Here is a 20,805-nt window from a genome sequence, read left to right on the forward strand (position 1 = left end):
GTATCGCTGGTCTGCATACTATCTGGATATGACTCAGTGTAGGGGAGCTGAATCGCCCGCACGTCCCTTCGAGGCTGGCGGAATTGTTGGGAGTTGGCAGGTTGAGCTGCTCGATAGCAGGCAGCATAGTGGCGCATCCTGCCACAGCGGAGACATTGTCGCGCTTTGGCCGGACATTGCCGCTTTAAGTGGGCAGAGCCACAGTTGCCGCACGTCATGACGTCATGGCTTTCGTTGCGTCCCTTTTGGCGCGTACAAGCGCGGGAGGCGTCGGAAAGCGCGTGAAATGGCCGCCCTCGTCCGGGCCGCGGGCCGGGAGGTACTCGATCGACTGGACCCGCTCCGCCTCGTGGGGCCCGTGCCGTGCCGTTTCGGCTGCCTGGATTTGGGAGTACCGGCTGGTCGCGTTCTCATGGAGGACGCAGGTCTCGATGGCAGTCGCTAGGGTGAGTCACTTTATTTTAACGAGCTGCTGGCGTAGGGTGTCCGAGATGACCCCAAAAACTATCTGATCCCGTATCATGGAGTCAGGGGTGGCCCCATAGCCACAGGACTGCGCGAGGATTCGGAGGTGTGTTAAGTAAGATTGGAAAGGCTCATCCTTACCCTGCAGGCGCTGCTGGAATAGGTACCCCTCGAAGCTCTCATTCACTTCCACGCTGAAGTGTTCATCGAACGTCAGAAGCACCGTCTTATATTTTGTTTTGTCCTCGTCTTCTGCGAATGCCAGGGAGTTCTAGATGTGGATGGCCTGTTGCCCCGCCGTGGAGAGGAGTAGGGCAATCTTCCTGGTGTCCAATGCATTCTCCCTGTCTGTGGCTTCGAGGAAGAGCTGGAAGCGCTGTTTAAACAGCTTCCAGTTTATGCCGAGATTGTCAGCGATTTGGAGCGGCTGCGGCGGGCTGATGTTTTCCATGGAGCAGGATGGCGGATTTCTGAAAGGGGGCAGGTAGGTCTCACAGTTGCTGGTTTGCGTCCACTACTGGTATCATGTCATGTTGGGTGTTCTGATGCACAAATGATCCAACACGGCTGTAGATGGTACAACTCTGTTTTATTGTCTAATCAATGGTAACAACTAACTACTGGCTTGGGTACGTGCTTCACCAGCTAACCTGTGGACCCAGCCTTATCACTATCTTAGTGAGGCACTCAGCACATGGTCTATGTCTGAGTGGCGCGCTGTGAGCTCTGTGCTCTGAGCTATCTCCTGGTAGAATGAGTGGGAACTGTGGTGTTTGGCAGCTCTTTGAACTGACAAAGTATTGACAATAGACACGGGACCTGACGTGGCACCACATCCGTCCCCCTCCTCGGCCTGATGGATTTCCAGCACTTGAGGTTCACCGGCTGGCATCTGCTGCTCAGGGGCAGGCTCCTGTTGTGCAGAGTCTTGCCTGAGCTGGCCCTGGTGCTCTCGCCACAATGCATCCGCGACGCCAGCAGCGGCCAGGCAGACAGCAAGCATCGCTGGGCGAGAAAAACAGTCAACGAGGTCATGTTTCCTTTGAGCCCCAGTCCCCACAAATTCCATGATCATCCTGCATGTGATTGCTGAGCCATCCGCACTATCCCCGCCTGCCACCGCAGATTTAATGAGCTGTTGGCCACAACTGGAACCTTGCTCGATCACTTACACTGCGCAACATCCCCTACTGTACGACCACAGCCTCTGGTCCATGTGACTTCTCCCTTCACTCCCTGAGTGATAGTGAGCCTCATTCTCTGGTGACAGTGAATACCCCTGTGCGACCCCTTGGCCATGAGGCCTCTTCCACTAAGCCATACAAGGATATTGAGCCTGGGCTATAGCTGGGAACTCATTAATAATGGACAGTCAAGTGGAGGTTAGAGGTCAGCACGATTCTGGGAGAGCGCACTCCTCACAAGTCACTACCCGCAGGGCAGCCACTGAATGACATGTCACTTCAACATGCAACCCAATCGACGTTCCCCCCAATAACAACCCCTCCCTCCCCGGTCCATTTGAGATCGGTCATTTTCAAACCTAGGGTCCACGACTCACTGGTGAGTCGTGGGCGGGTGTTGCAAGGGTTGCGGGGTCATGTGTCCTGGCGTTACTGATTGTGGGGCCATGCGCCAGGGCGTTCCTGATCACGGGAAGAAGTGCCCAGTGGCGTGATCGGCTTTGAAGAATGCCGGCCACGACTGGCTTTCAGAATGCGGGCCATTCCGCCCATGTGTGCCCCCTCAGCAGTGCGCAGGCCCGGAGCAGAATGCCTCATCCTAACGTCAGCACACTGACCCAGGAACAGATTTTTTTTTTTTTAATCGCTGGAGTCTTCCTGCCTGGAGCGGCGGCAGAGAGCTGGTCACACATCCCGACAAGCGACATCACGTGTTCTGGGCGCGTGAGAGAGATTCCTCCATTTTGCAGATGCCAGCAGTGCTGGAGTGTGGACTAAGCTCTGCTAATCCCCGCTTCATCTGCTGTGGAGCTGTGCATCTAAGGAGTCCGATGAGGTATCGCAACACCTGGTGGCCCTAAGATTCAGCTTAACCACGCCCATCTCTTTGATGAGAGTGCTGATATGTTGAGGGTTATCAGATGGGCAGGGTGGACGGAAATCTGCACAAACAGGAGACCTCTGAACATTTCAAGGAAAATGACTGTATTCAACAGTTTAAACAGTCAGGAGCCTGAAACTAACACCTAAGGGGTGAGTTTCTAGTTTTTCAGAGCAGCATTAGGAGGTTCATCCATGGCACCCCGATCCCGAGGGTGGACCCCCCCCCCCCAACCCATCCCTGAGTCCGCACCCTTGCCACCAAATTGGTCCCCACCAGCCCCAGGTCACCAGACATACAACTCTCAGCAAGCGTGAAAAAAATCTGAAAGGCACTTACCCTCCTTGGGCCATGGCGCCAGGAACCCATTTTTAAACATTTACGATATGAAACACCCAGGTGCATAATTAATGAGGGAGGGGATGGAAGATTTGGTGTGTTGTCCCACCAGCCTCTGCTGCGGGAAACACTCCATGTTCCTGCCTTCCGCCAGAGCACTTAATTCCACCCAAGGGTTTTTGAATGTGAAGATAAGAGTTGCCGAGCCAGGGAGGTTTCGAAAGGAAGTTCCAAAGAGTCTGTGTCAACTGAAACCGCCACTGGTAGTGGGGTAAAGATAGATAGTCTTTGGGAGAAGGATAAAAAACTGGAAGAGATTGCACATGTAGGATGGAACAAAAGTGTGGAAGGATTTTGAATTAATATCTATCAATATTTTTAGTAATTTTGTTATGGTCCAGGGTTTATAGAACCCCAAAGTGTATCATGGAGTTCACCTGACCAACAGCGTTTAATAGATTGTGGTATGGGGAGCACACGGCCCACTCTACAGGTGTGGCACAGCAGAAATGGAAAAGTATTTTTTAAAGCAGAACACTGTTTATTCTATGAACTCAAGTTAACCTTTTTAAAACATACAGTGAACATCTGAGCAACCATTAATTCAAATACAACCCCCAAAGAATACAACACTAAGTAATCCTTAAGCTGTCCTTTTAACATTCATAAGACTTTAAAAACATCTTTAAACAGAAGCACATCAGGTTAAAGTCACTACTGAGAGCAGTTATTAGTTTTAAATCACCAAAGGATTGATTTACAGTCTTTATATTACAGAGAGAGACTAATACCCCTTCTGGCTGTGACTGCAGCTATCCAGCTCTGAAAACTAAACTAAAACACACCCTGCAGCAAACAGCCGAAAACGAAAGTAAAAAGCTGACAGGCAGCCCAGCTCCACCCACACTCTGACATCACTGATAAACACCCATTTCTTAAAGGTACATTTCTTAAACAACCATTTCTTAAAGGTTCTCTCACATGACAATTTATACTCAATCCTCAGACCTCCATCCTTAAATGACATCAGCCTTGGCTCAGTTGGTAGCTCTCTGAATCAGACGGTTGCGGGTTCAAGCCCCACTGTCGACTTTTGTTAAGTTACCCAATATTTTGAAAAGATTTTACCTCAGCAGAAATGTTAAGTTTTTATGTTTGGTCTTCAGTGTTTTTGCAGTGATTTTTTTTCACTCTTGCTCTGACAGGATTATGATGGCATGGTGAAGCTGGTGGAGACCCTTGAGATGCTGCCAACCTGTGACCTGGCCAATCAGCACAACATTAAGTTTCACTACGCATTTGCACTGAACAGGTACAGTTACCACTGTGAGGCAGCTGGAAGAACACCTTGCTTCTTGTGTCCTGGGACATTTTCACTCAGGATTGATTATTTAAGGAGAAGCCAGATAAACACATGAGGGTGACACTATAGAAGGTGAAGTTGAAAATGAAAATCGCTTATTGTCACAAGTAGGCTTCAAATGAAGTTACTGTGAAAAGCCCCTAGTCGCCACATTCCGGCGCCTGGTACAGGAATCGAACCGTGCTGCTGGCCTGCCTCAGTCTGCTTTAAAAGCCAGCGATTTAGCCCAGTGTGCTAAACCAGGTTGAGTGAAGAAAGGTTCGAGGAGATCTCTGTGGAGCATGGACACTGGCATCAACCAGGTGTGCTGTAAAACAGTGGGTTTTGTCATTTGTTTTATTGTAAGGCACTTTAATGCTGAATGTGACAAGAGGGCACGTGGCTACCAATTATGTTCTATAATTAAAATGCAGCTATGGATAGTCACAAAAACACTCCTCTTGTGGGCCTGTGATTCTAATCACTTCATGTAAAAGATTAATACATTTAAACACTATTTCCCCTCCGAGCATATTCCACCATTGAATTAGATCATGAATAATCTGTCATTCAAATCTATTACCTGCCTTTGTCCTATATCCTTCAATACTTTTATGCAAGAAAAATCTATCAATCTCAGACTTGATTTCCAAATTGATTAATTAAGAACCGGATGGTTGTAGACTACAGCCAGACTATTAACCGGTTCAGGCAACTGGATGCGTACCCCCTCCCCCGCATAGCGGAGATGGTCAATCAGATCGCACAGTACCGTGTGTTCTCAACGGTCGATCTGAAGTCGGCCTACCAACAGCTCCCAATCCGCCCGGAAGAACGCCACTACACTGCCTTTGAAGCAGCCGGCCGACTCTTCCACTTCCTCAGGGTCCCCTGTGGCGTCACTAACGGAGTCTCGGTCTTTCAGAGAATAATGGACTGAATGGTGGACCAGTACGGTTTGCGGGCTACATACCCGTACTTGGACAATGTCACCATCTGCGGCCATGATCAGCAGGACCATGACGCCAACCTTCAGAGTTTCCTCCAGGCCGCCCAATCCCTCAACCTCACATACAACAAAGAGAAGTGCGTTTTCCGCACTACACGAATGGCCATCCTCGGCTACGTCGTGGAGAACGGAGTCCTAGGGCCCGGGCCCGACCGTATGCGCCCCTCACGGATCTCCCTCCTCCCCACAGCCTCAAGGCCCTCAAACGATGCCTGGGGCTGTTCTCCTACTACGCCCAGTGGGTCCCCAACTATGCGGACAAAGCCCACCCACTTATTCAAACCACCACTTTTCCCCTGGCGGCTGAGGCCCACTCGGCCTTCAGCCGCATCAAGGCCGACATCACCAAGGCCGCAATGCACGCGGTGGATGAGTCCATCCCCTTTCAGGTAGAGAGCGATGCATCAGACGTCGCACTGGCCGCCACACTCAACCAGGCGGGCAGGCCAGTAGCATTCTTCTCTAGAAGCTTCCACGCTTCCGAAATCCGACACTCCTCGATCAAGAAGGAAGCACAAGCCATAGTGGAAGCCGTGTGGCACTGGAGGCACTACCTAGCCGGTAGGAGGTTCACCCTCGGCACCGACCAGCGGTGACAACGCACAATGGGGCTAAATAAAAAATGACAAAATCCTGAGGTGGAGGATCGAACTCTCCACCTATAATTACGATATCAAGTATCGTCCTGGGAAGCTCAACGAGCCCCCAGATGCCCTGTCCCACGGCACATGCGCCAGCATGCAAGATGACCGACTTCGGGCTATCCACGATGACCTCTGCCACCCGGGGGTCACCCGGCTTACCCAGTTTATTAAGACCCGCAATCTGCCCTTCTCCACCGAGGAGGTCAAGGCAATGACCAGGGACTGCCGGGTCTGCGCGGAGTGCAAACCGCACTTCTACTGGCCAGATAAGGCCCACCTGGTAAAGGCCTCCCGGCCCTTTGAGCGCCTAAGTATGGACTTCAAAGGGCCCCTCCCCTCCACCAACCGTAATATATACTTTCTAACCGTCATCGACGAGTACTCCCGCTTCCCCTTCACTGTCCCCTGCCCCGACATGACCTCGGCCACTGTGATAAAGGCACTGCACAGCATCTTCACACTGTTCGATTTCCCTGCTTACATCCACAGCGACCGGGGCACATCGTTCATGAGCGATGAGCTGCGTCAGTACCTGCTCAGCAAAGGCATCGCCTCGAGCAGGACTACGAGCTATAACCCGCAGAGAAACGGGAAGGTGGAGAGGGAGAACGCAACGGTATGGAAGGCCGTCCTTCTGGCCCTCCAGTCTAGAGGTCTCCCGACCCCCTGCTGGCAGGAGGTCCTCCCCGACGCCCTCCACTCCATCAGATCACTCCTCTGCACAGCCACGAACGAGACCCCTCACGACCGCTTGTTTCTCTTCCCCAGGAAGTCCATCTCCGGGGTCTCGCTTCCATCTTCGCTGACAACTCCGGGACCTGTCCTTCTCTGGAGGCACATGAGGAGCCATAAGACCGACCCTCTAGTCGAGAGGGTCCAGCTGCTGCACGCTAACCCCCAGTACGCCTACATCGCGCACCAGGACGGACGGCACGATATGGTCTCCCTACGAGATCTGGCACCAGCTGGTTCCCCTGCCAACACGCCCCACTTCCCGCTGCCTACAGTCACCCCCTGCGCCTCTTACGCCCCCCTGGGTCTCCTGTCTTAGCCCGCGCCGGCACTGTCACGACCCGCCACCCCCTTGCCTTCCCCCCACCCCCAAACCGTCTCCGACACGCCGGACTGAAGCTCAAGCTCCAGACAGGATGCCCCCGGAGTCACCATCGGCAACGACTGTGCCCGCTGCATCGCCAGAGTTGAGGAGGTCTAAAAGAACGATCCGGCCTCCAGGCAGACTGACTCTCTCATGGCCCCACATCACCCCCGCTGGACTTGTTTTTTTAACAGGGGGTGAATGTGGTGAATGTATTTCACCTAATGCATGAGCTGTCCGTACTGTCTGTATAATGATGTGACCCATGACCTGGAAGTGATGATACGGGCTACTTCCAGGTACTGTACTGGAACCCCGGTGGGCTCCACCTCTCGCTCCGCCCTCACCGGGGCCATATATAGTCCGGCCACCTGTGGGTGGCACTCATTTGTACAGCCAACACTGGCAGGCAAGTTCATGGATATTAAAGCCTAATGTTCGCTCGTTCTCACGGTCTCACAGTGAATTGACAGTAAAGCCACATCTTGGGAACGGTACCGCCTGCTCCTGGTGGCTATGGGCTTACAGTCGGGAGTGAGGTTCGCAAAGAGCGAAGGGGGGGGGGGAGACCTTGAGGGTCGCGAGGCTGCATATCGTGAAGGGGGGGTAAGGGTCCGCCGAACTGTAGGCTTCGGTGACTGCATTGGAAGTCTAATCCAAGCAGTAGGGGGGCGCAGAGGTGAGGGAGGACGTACAACTTAAAACGGGCATACTCGGCTCCCTGCATCGCGAGGTTAGCGATACAGTACCCCCGGATCTGGACCGAATGTGATCCGGAGGCAAGGGAGATGGTTTGGGATGCGGGGTATATGGGAAGGGAACAGCGCCTTACCGTGACAGGGTGAACAAAGCTCTCCGTGCTCCCGGAATCGAAAAGGCAAGAGATCTCGTGCCCGTTGACCCGGACGACCATCATTGAGTTTTTCAAGTGCTTCTGCTGCGACTGGTCGATGGTGACTGCGCCCAGCTGCAGGTAGCCAGCGTGGTCGGCGGTGTCGTGGTCACAAAATGGCGGTCCCCATGAGTCGCATGTGTCGGGCTGGATCGAAGATGGCAACCAAGGTGGCCGCCCCCACGAGTTGCACGTGTCGGGCCGGGTCGAAGGTGGCAACCAAGATGGCCGCCCCCATCGGTCGCACGTGTCGGTCGGTGTTGGAGTCGGCGGGCAAGATGGCGGCACGAGGCTGATCACGCGTCTGAAGGGAGCGTTCCGGGCATCACGCAGCCACGTTGCGGAGTCTGCGGGCCAGTGAGTTCATGGGTCGGGCCTGGTGAGTGTTCGATTTCTGGGCTTAATGTTGGCCCATTCAGACTCTGGCGAAGTGTCCCTTTTTCCCACAGTCGCTGAATGTCGCTGTGTGGCTGATACACAATCAATACGCTTGAGTCCACGTGGAATCATATCGATTCAGCTTTAATCAGATAGAACTGTACCCAGCAGCGAAGTTACAGAAGTGAAGGCTGCTGGGATGGACCTCGGACCTGATGAAGGTCCGGTCCTGGGCACTGTACCATCTGCTCCTGGTGGCGACGGGTTTGCAATCCGGGGTGAGGTTCGCAAACAGGGAAGGCGGGTCGATCTTAAGGGTCGCGAGGCCGCAAACAGTAAAGGGGGGTATAGGGCCGCCGAATTTAAAAGTAAGGCTTTGTAGGTGGCACTGGAAATCCAGTCCCAGAAGGGTGGCTGCGCAGAGGTGCGGCAGCACGTATAGGCAGAAATTGCGGAATTCCCTGCCTTGGACGGTGAGGTTCGCGAGGCAGAACCCTTTTATCTGCACCGCGTGTGAGCCGGAGGCCAGGGAGATCCTTTGTTGGGTGGGGTAAGTGACCAGAGAACAGCGCCTTACCGTGTCGGGCTGGACGAAGCGCTCCGTGATCCCGGAGTCGATGAGGCATGACGTCACGTGACCGTTGATGCCGATTGTCGTGGTGGCCTTTGCTAGCGTTCGGGGCTGACTCTGGTCCAGGGTAATGGAGGCCAGCTGCAGCAAGGAGTGAAGATCGGGCAGCGCATCGTCAGCCGTGTTGGGGGCTTGAGACCCCATCTAAGATGGCGCTGTCCATGGATCGCACATGGAGTCCGGGGACTCCGAAGATGGCGGCGGGGAGAAACAAAATGGCGGCGGAGAGGGACAAAATGGCGGCGCACTCTGCTCCCACGAGGCGGCTGCCAGCTGCAACAAAGGGTTTTGGTCGGGCAGCGCGTAGCCAGCCGTGCTGGGGGCTTGAGGCCCCATTCAAGATGGCGCCGGCCATGGATCGCACGTGGAGTCCGGGGACTCGGAAGATGGCGGCGGGGAGGAGCAAACTGGCGGCACACGCTGCTCCAGCATGGCGGAGGCCAGCTGCAGCAAGGGGTTTTGGTCCGGCAGCGCGTAGCCAGCCGTGCTGGCGGCTTGAGGCCCCATCCAAGATGGCGCCGGCTATGGATCGCACGTGGAGTCCGGGGACTCCAGAGATGGCGGCGGGAAGGAGTAAACCGGCGGCGCATGCTGCTCCAGTGTGGCGGAGGCCAGCTGCAGCAAGGGGTTTTGGTCCGGCAGCACGTAGCCAGCCGCGCTGGGGGCTTGAGGCCCCATCCAAGATGGCGCCGGCCAGGGATCGCCCATGGAGTTCGGGGATGGAGACCCCGTCGATTGGACCGGCGAGGGACAAAATGGCTGCGCGTACTCCTCCAGCATGGTTCCGGGGGGAAGAATGGCTGCGGCTGCGACGCTGCCTGGCGGGGCAAAGGCTGTGGTGCACGTTGGGCCGGCGGGGCTGGGAAAAGGGAGTGCGGCGGTGGGCCTGGGATGGTCGGGACGTGGAAGAACGGCTGTGGTTGCGCAGCAGGCGGCTGGAGGAATGGCTGAGGGTAGTCATTGGACACCGCGTTCACTGCGCGGGCGAGGCAGACCGCGGCATAGTGGCCTTTCTTGCCGCACCCTTTGCAGGTGACCGTGCGGGCCGGGCAGCGCGCGCGCGGGTGATTTGCCTGGCCAAAGAAGAAACAACGCTGGCCGGCGGCGGTAGCGGGTAAGTCTGGGGGTTAAGTGGGTAAGTCTGGGGGGCTGCCACGGCGGGGTGCCACGCAGGGGGGTGTGGTGCGCGCGGGGGGGTACGCAAGGGCATTTTTGTACGCCACGTCCATGGTCCCTGCCAGGGCTCGGGCCTCGGTGAGGCCCAGTGTCTCCATTTCGAGCAGCCTTCGGCGAATGTCGGGGGAGATCATACCTGCCACAAAAGCGTCTCGAATTAAAAGTTCGGAGTGCTCGTTCGCCGTCACCGCTGGGCAGCCGCAGTTTTGGCCCAGCACGATCAGTGCCCTGTAGAAATCTTCTAGCGTCTCTACTGGGCTCTGCCGTCTCGTTGCCAGCAGGTGACGGGCGTAGACCTGATTAAGTGGACGAATGTAGTGTCCTTCCAGCAGTTCCATGGCTTGATCATAGTTCGCCACCACTTCGATCAGGGGGTAGATCACCGGGCTAACCCGCGAGCGTAGGAGGTGCACCTTTTGCCTTTCCGTGGGGGTGTCAGCAGCCGTCTCGAGGTAGCCCTGGAAGCATGCCAGCCAATGCTTAAAAATCGCGGCAGAGTTTTCTGCGTGCATGCTGAGCTGAAGGCACGTCGGCTTGGTGCGGAGATCCATCCTTCAAAAGTACTAATCTGATTAAATTGATGCACAATCAATACGCTTGAGACCACGAGGAATCATATCGATTCAGCTTTAATCAGATAGAACTGTACCCAGCAGCGAAGGTACAGAAGTGAAGGCTGCTGGGACGGCATTGGTTCTTATACACCGCTTCTCAGGGAAAGACATAAATTTTGTAATAGATGCCAGAGATTCGGAGAGTCAATCACTGATTTTCTTGCAGACCTCCAGGTACTAGCACAAGGCTGTAATTATGCTGATTTCAGAGATGCTATGATAATAGATCAATTAATTTATGGACTATCTGATAAAAATTTAACGAAAAAACGTTCACAACAACAGTATCTAACTCTAGAAATTGCGATTAAACAGTGCACAGTGCATGAACAGAAAAAAATCAGTACCTTCAATTTATCCAAATAAAAAACGGCGCCAAAACTAACCACGAGGCAGAGGCAGGGTTGAAACAGAAGAAGACGTAAGTTCTGAGCAGCAGCCATCTTGAGAAAGGAGCCGCACATGCGCAATTGAGAAAAGAGCGCACAGTACAGGAAACCCGGAGTGCGCATGAGCAATCGAGTTCTACGCATGACGTCACGAACGTCATGACATCAGAGAACCAGGACCACGCCCACTTAAAATGCACAAAAATGAACAAACAGAAATTTAAAGCTGCAAAACCCAATTTTTTTACCTCAAAAGACAGAACAATGCCCAAACTTACACCAACAGTTGAAAATAACATTCACAACACCCTGCAACAAGCAGTTTGCAGCACCCAAAGAGAAGAGCACAATGACAAATCCATTGCAAAAGATTTGTTCATTGACGATGATTACTCAGGGGATGAGTTCCTCATTGGACAAATAGAGCAGCATGACACATCCTTGATAAGAAGCGATGATTTGCTCGCTGACGAATGCCACTCAGCCATGGATCAGTTTGCAGGATCTGATGGTCATTGCAGCAGCAACATGGGTGCCAAGTCCCATACGAGTCTCATGGTGGGAGAATCCAGTACCATGACGACATGGCAGCTCGTCGACAAAATGGATGACAACCACATATCATATATCCTAGCAGAAGGCAACGCCACCCAGAGAGCACAGATTGACTCCATGAGGGAGTGATACCGGCCTCCATAGCGAGCTCGTTGACAGGCTCCAGAATGGCGCAAGCAATGACTCCGGAGCGACAGCCGTGAATCGGCAAGAAGACACTGAATGTCTACCCACTGTATGTGAAAACAGTGACAAAGCGATCACACTCGACATACAGAGTGTGCAGGATCACAGCGAGACTGACAGATCGCAGCTCGTCTGTATAGAAGCACAGAGTAGGACTACCCTTGGGTCCACTGAGACCACGTCAATTCAAATCTTGAGGATTTTAACTTCTGAAGAGGAGCATAAAGAGATCACAGATTATTCAAATGTACCAGAAATGTCTCCATCAGAGGAGCACCAGGGCAGCAAAGAAGAACAATCAAATCCACCAGAAATGACTGATGTCACCAAAATCAATACGACATCAGATCATTCTCACAGTTTTCAAAAAAAAACGCTCAATGTAACTGACACCAATAAGTGTGACAATTACTCAAATTATCCACACGGAACACACATTGAGCGCAACAAGAGTACAAACATGCCATGGCATGGCAACAAATCTCACAAATTCGCATTTGCTGCAGAACAAACAAGCAAACCAGCTTTCAAGAAAGATGCAACACAGAATGGCTACCACAAACATTAAAAAAAAAGAAATTATAAATCAGACAACAAAGTGATTCGACCATTCCGATGTCTTGTGATGTCCTCACGGACACACATAAACACTGATGGTGGTCACAACGACATGACGGCATCAACACTGCCACCTCAACGACAGGCGAAGGGATCAACCCACCTGATCAAACTCATACAGTCTGGACTCACAAAGTTTTTCGTTAGGATTGGACTTTTTAAACGTTGATTGACTTTGTACAGTCATTAATATCATCCCATTCTGTACACAGCGTTACTTGTTTTATCTGTTCCCAGTTGACTTCATTCATTATGTTTGTTCAATTTTCGTTACGCCATACAGAAAATCTGTAACAAATTAAAAAGGGGGAGATGTAGTGATCTCTGTAGGTGCATGCACACAAGGGGTTAATGAGTAGATAGCAGCATCACATGATCACTAGAGGACTGGACCAACAGGGGTATATAAAAGCAGCCACACGGGGTCTCAGTCTCTCTCTCTCTCTCTCTCTCTCTCTCTCGAGGGTGCACTGTGAACAGGGTAACATCAGAATCACATAGATAGTTAGTGGAGTTACGTTTAGTTATTATTGTTAACCAATTCCTAGTTTCCATGTTAAGGCAAAGAATTCATGCATTAATAGTTATAGTTACTCAATAAATCTTTGTTGTGACTGGACGAGTTCGAGTCTTCTTCATCAAGATTCAGAGGACCTCACCATCAACCAAGGATTGAGTAACACGTGTTATCGACCATGTGTCACTTGAATCATCTGAGGTGTCTTGATGCTCCCCGTCCGGAGTCAAAACGTTCAGAAATGCATTTTCTTGTGGAGAGGTTCGAGTGGATGAGGTTTGAATTAACGTGGTGTCACTGGAGTGACCAGTAGTCTCACTTTGACTGTCGAATGCCTCTGTACATACTCGCTGAGAACAGTCAATCTCGCTGTCATGTTGCACATCCTGTATGGGAATTGCGAAGCCTTTGTCACTTGTCGCACATAAAGTGGGTAGACCTTCTGCGTCTTCTTGTCGCTCACTTGAGCTGGGTAGACTGTCAGAGTCTTCTTCTGGTGGCTCAAACAATCTGGGTGGACTGTCATAGTCGCTTTGTTGTTCACTGGAGCATGGTAGACTGTCATAGTCTTCTTGCTGTGCACTTGAGCGTGGCAGACATGCATCATCTGCTGCTGGTTGCTCAGTTAAGGTGGATATACCTTCATGGTCTTGTTCATGCAAGGACTGCGCTCTGGAGTCTTGTGTTGCTTCCATCGTGGAGTCTTTCAACGAGCTCGCTGTGGAGGCTTGTCTTGCTCTCTCTGTGGAGACTGGCATCGCTCCCTGTGTGGAGTCATGCAGTGATCTTGCTGTGGAGTCGGTCTGTGCGCTCTCAACGGAGTCGAGCAGTGGTCTTGCTGTGGAGTCTTTCTGTGTTCTCTGTGTGGAGACGTGCAGTGGTCTCGCTGTGAAGTCTGTCATCGCTTTCTGTGCGGAGTCGGGGACTCTTTGTGGTGCGTGGAGCACTGTTCATGGTGCGTGAACCACTGGTGTGGCGTCAGGCCGCTCTCTGTGGGCATGGACCCCTCTCTGACAGTACTTCTGGGTTAGGATGTCCGTCATCTGTATGTCAATGTCCTGGCTCGATATCCTCTGTGCGTCACTGTCCTGACTCGACATCCTCTGTGCATCACTGTCCTGACTGTCAGTGTCCATCATCTCCATTTCAGGGCTGTCGCTGTCCTGGGTGTCCGTCCTCTTCATCACTGAACTGGGTCTCAGTCCTCTCTGCATCCGATTCCTGTGTCCCAGTGATGGAGGAAGGCCTTCCTTGATGTCTGCCACCCCCCCCCCCCCCCCACCGTGGCATGCGTCCCTGGGGGCATCTGGACCTGGCACTTGTTGGGGCGAGCAGCACCAGACGGTCCGGGACGATCGGCGGCAGGTCCTGGAACACACAATACAGCATGTGTCGTTACACACACGGACCGGGGTGAGGGGGTGTAGTGGGGGTGGGGGTGGGGTGAGGGGGTGTCACCAGGCAGGGAAATGGGGTGAGGGGGTGTAGTGGGGGAGGGTTGGGGTGAGGGGGTGTGGCCAGACAGTGGAATGGGGTGAGGGGGTGTAGTGGGGGAGGGTTGGGGTGAGGGGGTGTGGCCAGACAGTGGAATGGGGTGAGGGGGTGTAGTGGGGGGGGTGAGGTGAGGGGGTGTCACCAGGCAGGGGAATGGGGTGAGGGGGTGTAGTGGGGGGGGGGGTTGGGGTGAGGCGGTGTCACCAGGCAATGGAAATGGGGTGAGGGGGTGTAGTGGGGGGGAGGGGGATGGGGGGAGGGTGCACTGGGGGGAATGGGTGGAGGGGGTGTATTGAGGGATGAAAAATGAACTGAAAATCGCTTATTGTCAGAAGTAGGCTTCAAATGAAGTTACTGTGAAAAGCCCCTCGTCGCCACATTCGGGGAGGCTGGTACGGGAATTAAACCCTCGCTGCTGGCCTGCCTTGGTCTGCTTTAAAAGCCAGCTATTTAGCCCTGTGCTAGACCAGCCACTAGAGGGTGGGGGAAAGGGGGGATGGGGTGGAGCCAGGCAGGGGAGTCTCACTTGTTGGTACGCCTCCAATCTGGCAAGGAGCAACCTCCCGGTCCCTGGCTCTGCCAACGAGGTCCAGTGCCCTCTGCTCGTGTACTGTGAGGGGGTGCAGTACAGGTGAACCTCCTTCAGTTCTCGCATGCTCCCTGTGGTTGTGGGCGGTCTTCTAGGGGAGTGCAGCAAAGCATCAGAGTTAGTCGGTACACAGCATCCCGACGGCTCTCAGGGGTGTGTGCAGCCCATGTGGGTAAAGTGGGCGGTTTGGCACGCCTCCTGGGGGGGGGGGTTACTGTCACATGTGTGGATGGTAGGGGTTGGGTGGTGCCAGGGGCATGTCTCGGTGTATTCACTCTGCCCTCGTCAGGTCGTGCATTTTCTTGTGGCACTGCTTGGCCGTCCGTGGGGTGTGCCCTTCCGCGCTTACCACATTCCCCACCTCACGCCAATTCCTCCGGACTGTGCTGGCAGGGTGCTGGTGGCCGCGTCTGGTGCACAGAATCGCCCTCCTCTCCTCTACCGCGTCCAGCAGCGTCTCGAGGTCATGGTCCCTGAACCTCGGGGCGGCATGGCGGGGGGAGTCCATCTCGCCGGTCTCGCTATTTTGCGACGCTCATGCACATTTTATGCGATGCGGCGCCACGTCATCGGGGAGTCGCGCAAATGACGCTGGTATGGCGCCACGCCCCCCTTCTCGCCACGCCCGTTCTGGCCCCTTTTGCGGTCAGAATTAGTTATCGGGTCGGCCCATTCACGCCGTCGTAAAACGCAACGGCGTTTACAACGGCGTGGACACTCTACTACGGGATGAGAGAATCCCGCCCTTTATTTCAGAAGATCAAGATGTAGAATCAGTTTGGTTGGAGTTAAGCCAAAACAAAGAAAGGAAGTCACTGGTAGCTACAATAGCTGGTGGATTGAATAAAACAGCACATCCATTTGGCTGTTCGCAATAAGAAGAGTACTGACCGTATTCAACCAAGCCATGCTTGCCAAACCTCAGAACAATAGTGTCTTAATGTTAGATGTGATTCTGCAATTGGGTAGCATTTGCTGAACAACCTACGAATTACACTAGCCACAAATTTAAGATTATTGGTCAGGCTTGCGATGTAGCTCACTTACACTTGCGAGAAGCGACATCTGTTCATATCAGGGACCTGTCGTATGCAGACAAAATGAATATTTCCAGTTCACCTTTTATGAACCTCCTCAGGTGAAAGTGTCCTGGTTCTCCTCTCACTTCACTAACCATGCCTGAGTGACATGAGAGTACTGCACAGTAACATAGAAACCACTATCTGTTCCTCATTCCCCAAGAGATCAAGTGCTTCAGCAGGAAAGAGGGGCATCTTCTCACCGGGCTATTTTGGGGATGGACTTGCATTGCAGTGCAACAGTAGTCAGCACTGCCTTCTAAGCTCAGTTGAACTGGATATGCAGCATAATCTGAGGAGCAGAGGTGCTTGAAGTGAGTTAGCTGTCAAAAGGTATTGCCATCCATCTTTCAGACCAGATGTTGAACAAAAATTCCATCTGCTCTCTCAGATGGATGTAAAAGATCCCATGGTAATATTTTTAAAAGAACAGGGCGTTCTGACCGATATCCTGACCAATATCTTTCCCTCAATTGCCATCCAAAAACAGATCATCTGGTCATTATCACATTGTTGTTTGTGGGAGCTTGCTGTGCACAAATTAGCTGCCATAGTTCCTACATAACAACAGTGACTATGCCTTGCTGTACGTTAATGTGAGTTTTTTTTTCCTTCTTGTTTCTCGTCCGACGTTGATTGTGCTGTTTGTATTTTGCCTTTGCAGAAGGAATCACCCGGGTGACAGAGGAAAAGCCTTAAGTATAATGCTTGAGGTCCTGAATCAATGTGTGCAGCCTGCCCCTGACATGTTCTGTTTGTGTGGAAGAATTTACAAAGACCTCTTTCTTGACTCATATTGTGATGATGTAGTCAATCGAGACAGCGCGATAGAATGGTAAGAGGATTCAAGTCCTTCGAAATGTATTGAGAAGCAATGATGAACTTCCTCAGTCATAAAATCTTCTCATTTATATTTTTCAATCGAGTTGTTTCTTGACCTGTGGCACATGCGTAAGTCAGGAAGATCAGCACACAACAAAAGTGAAAAAAATCAAGATGGCAGTTCCAATTGCAAGAGTGGAAGGGGAGGATCCAGATAGTAAGGGATCACATGATGGATGATTCTTGTGTTTGTTTGCTACTGACTAGAGTTCAATGGTCACTGAGCAGATGTGAGGACTGCAGGGTGTTTTACTGGCTATTTACTGGGTTTGGAGGAAATGCTACTGTTCCTTCTGGACCACAAGCAGTACTGTAATGACACTTATTTATTTACTCATGAAATGTGAGCATTTCTGGGAAATTAGGGCTCGCCCGACCCTAATTCCTCTTGAGAAGGTGGTGGTGAGCTGCCTTAAACCACTGCAGTCCATGTGGTGTAGGTCCACCCATAATGTTATTAGGTGAGGGGGGTTCAGGATTTTGACCCGACAGAAGGAACGGCGATATCATTTCCAGTCAGGATGGTGTGTGACTTGGCGAGGAATCTGCTGATGGTGCTGTCATCATTAGTCTGTTCCCCTTATTTTTCTGGTTAGAACATAGAACATACAGTGTAGAAGGAGGCCATTCGGCCCATCGAGTCTGCACCGACCCACCCAAACGCTCACTTCCACCCTATCCCCGTAACTGACCCACTTAAGCCCTCACTTCCACCCCATCCCCCTAACCTATCAACCCCTCCCCACCTTTGTGGTCACTAAGGACAATTTATCATGGCCAACCCACCTAACCTGCACGTCTTTGGACTGTGGGAGGAAACCGGAGCAACCGGAGGAAACCCACACACACACGGGAAGAACGTGCAGACTCCTCACAGACAGTGACCCAGCAGGGAATCGAACCTGGGACCCTGGCGCTGTGAAGCCACAGTGCTAGCCAGTTGGTAGATAGAGGTCAGGGGTTTGGAAGGTGCTGCCTGAGGATCTCTGGTGAGCTGTTGCAGTGCATATTGTAAATGGTACATGTTATATTTTAAATAATGACTTATCTAAAATATTTATATTACTCTTGAATCCACCATGATGATAAAATAATCAATAATCTTCTTGTTGAAAGATGAACTATTTAATGAGTAATAAAATAATAAACTGTGAGTCCTTTTACTTAATACTCAATTTTCTCTGCCTCATGGTAGAGATTTGTGCTTTTTTCTTTTGCATAAAATGCTAGATACTGGCTTCTGGTCTGTTCTGCTGGTGTACATTTGTCAATCGCGAATTGTAGAGTTAAATCATTTTAACGAATTAACGCTTCTCTGATATTATCATCAAGTATACCATATACTATTTGGTCTCGTACCAGTGAATCATGCAGATTTTCATAATTACACTTTTTAGCTAAGAGCTTGAGATCTGTGATAAAATTATGCACAGGTTCACCAATTTTTTGAATTCTCCGATGAAATTTCAGTCGTTCTAAAATCTCATTTGCCTGCATTTTACAATGTTCATCAAACTTTGCTATCGCTTGATCAAATTTAGTTTTATCTTCATCAGCACTAAAATGAAATGAGTTGAATATTTTGATTGCTTGCTGTCCTGCAGGCGATAGAAATAACGCGATTCTTCTAGCTTCTGGTGCTACACTTAAATCAGTAGCTTCTAGGTAAAGTTGAAATTGCTGCTTGAGCAACTTCCAATTTAAATTTAAATTACCAGTGGTCTTTAGATGTCTTGGTGCTTGAACTTGGTCCATTGATAGGTCGCTTGCGTCGAAGTTTTCAAAGTTGCGATGATTGCTATAGTCGAACAGTTGAATCCGTTTGTTCTTTTTTCTTTCTTCTTTTCTATGCTAAATCTTTGTTAGTCTTTCTTAAAAGATTTATAACTCGCTGGTACCATGTTATATTTTAAATAATGATGTATCTAAAATATATATATTACTCTTGAATCCACCAGGATGATAAAATGACCAATAGTATTCTTGTTGAAAGATGAACTATTTAATGAGTAATAAAATAATAAACTGTGAGTCCTTTTACTCAATACCAAACTAACAATAAAGAATTAAAGTACAATACAGATAACTATATAACTATACACTATTATAACAAACTAGTTCTAACTTCTCTCATTCTAGCTATTCTATGTCTTACTTGTTCACTGTTCTGAATCACATCATCATGTCATCTGACTTAGAAAAGGCGGGAAACCAGTTGTTATAGTATCTGACTGTGAGCCATCTAGTGTTGAAATGACTGTACTACATTTACATACATTGATCATGTATATTGATATCTGAATATCACTACAGTGCCCCACACTGCTGCCACTGTGTGGTATTGGTGGAGAGAGTGAATATTTAAGTTGGGGGGGGTGGTAGAATCACCTCATAGATTCAGTCCATCTTGTCATCTTTCAGCTGCCAAGTTTCCTTCAAGACGAGTTAAATGTTTCTTTCAGGTTATTTCCATTTTAACCTCAGATATGACCCCAACCCACCCATTTTTCAGAGTTAAGATTCAGCGCATAGAATCTTACAACACAAAATTAGGCCGTTCAGTTCATTGTGCCTGTGCTGGCTCTTTGGAAAGGCCATCCAATTCTCACTTGCTCCCACACTATAGCTCTGCATTTATTTTTTTTCTCCTTTTCAAATATTTGTCAAATTCCCTTTGGAAAGTTACGATTGATTCTAACTCTATCACTCTTTCAACTAATGCATTTCAAACCATAACAAGGGGGAGATTTAACAGTGCTGTTCAGAGTTAGGAGGTGTTTTGATAATGTAAATAAAGAGATTTTTGTCCTCCAGCAGAAGGAGGGTTAGTAACCAAAAAATGTTGATTTCAGATAATTTGCAAGAGATAAATTAATTTTATTTAAGCAGTGAGTTATTATGGTTTGGGAAGGGTGCTGGGAGCTGTTTCAACAGCAGTTTCCCAAAAGGGAATTCAATATAAACATGAAAAAGAAGTTTTAAGGGCTGTGAGAAAAAGACAGGGGAGTGGGACGAATGGGAGAGCTCCTTTAATTCTTTGGTAAATGTAAGATGGACTGAATAGCCCCCTTCTGTGTTGTAGATTCTGTGATTCTATGATTGCATGATAACACAATGTTTGCTTAATGGCATGCAGGTTAGACAGCCATACAAAGTCTGTAACCCACATTCCTTTTCCGATGTCCATTCCTTGTGCCTGATTCTCTGATCTGTGCTTAGATTGGATCGTTGGTATTTTTTGGACTCCCAGGTGCGATCCCTTACAATGTCATCAATACATGTTTGAAGATATATATAATATATATATAATAGGATATGAAGAGCTCAGTTAGCTGGATAACTGGATAACAAGGCCAACGGCATGGGTTCAATTCCTATACTGGCTGAGGTGATTTATAGAGGCCTCACCTTCTCAAATTTGCCCCTCGCCTGAGGCATGAGGTTAAATTGCCACCAGTCAGCTCTCCCTCCTCAAAGGGGAAAGCAGCCTATGGTCATCTGGGACTATGGTGACTTTACTTTTACTTTATAATAGGACAGATGATGGTGGGCAACCTTTCCTCACTCTTCTTTTATCAGAGGCATGTTCAGTAGGTCACCTGCCTGCCCTCATGCATATTTTAATTCTTTTTTTAAAGTTAATTTATGGGATGTGGGTGTCGCTGGTTAGGCCAGTATTTATTGCCCATTCCTAGTTGCCCTTCAGAAGGTGGTGGTGAGTTCCCTTCTTGAACCGCTGCAGTCCCTGAGGTGTAAGTACATCCACAGTGCTGTTATGGTGGGAGTTCCAGGATTTTGACCCGGCGACAGTGAAGGAGCGGTGATGTGTTTCCAAGTCGGGATGGT

At 50.4% G+C, this 20,805-nt stretch overlaps 1 protein-coding gene across 4 annotated transcripts in view; it reads left to right on the forward strand.

Moving 5' to 3' along the window:
• map3k15 (mitogen-activated protein kinase kinase kinase 15) overlaps window positions 1–20,805 on the forward strand; it is a 220,834-nt gene that overhangs the window by 59,630 nt on the left and 140,399 nt on the right. For all 4 annotated transcript variants that reach the window (XR_011948699.1, XM_072514132.1, XM_072514133.1 and 1 more), the window contains exons 5-6: window positions 4,074–4,180; window positions 16,742–16,912. Coding sequence is in view for 3 of the 4 variants with exons in the window: in XM_072514132.1 (XP_072370233.1) it covers window positions 4,074–4,180; window positions 16,742–16,912 (278 nt within the window). In the remaining variant the exon portion in view is untranslated. The remainder of the gene's footprint in view (window positions 1–4,073; window positions 4,181–16,741; window positions 16,913–20,805) is intronic.

This window comes from Scyliorhinus torazame, chromosome 8 (assembly GCF_047496885.1).
Source record: "Scyliorhinus torazame isolate Kashiwa2021f chromosome 8, sScyTor2.1, whole genome shotgun sequence".
Taxonomy (NCBI): Eukaryota; Metazoa; Chordata; class Chondrichthyes; order Carcharhiniformes; family Scyliorhinidae; genus Scyliorhinus; species Scyliorhinus torazame.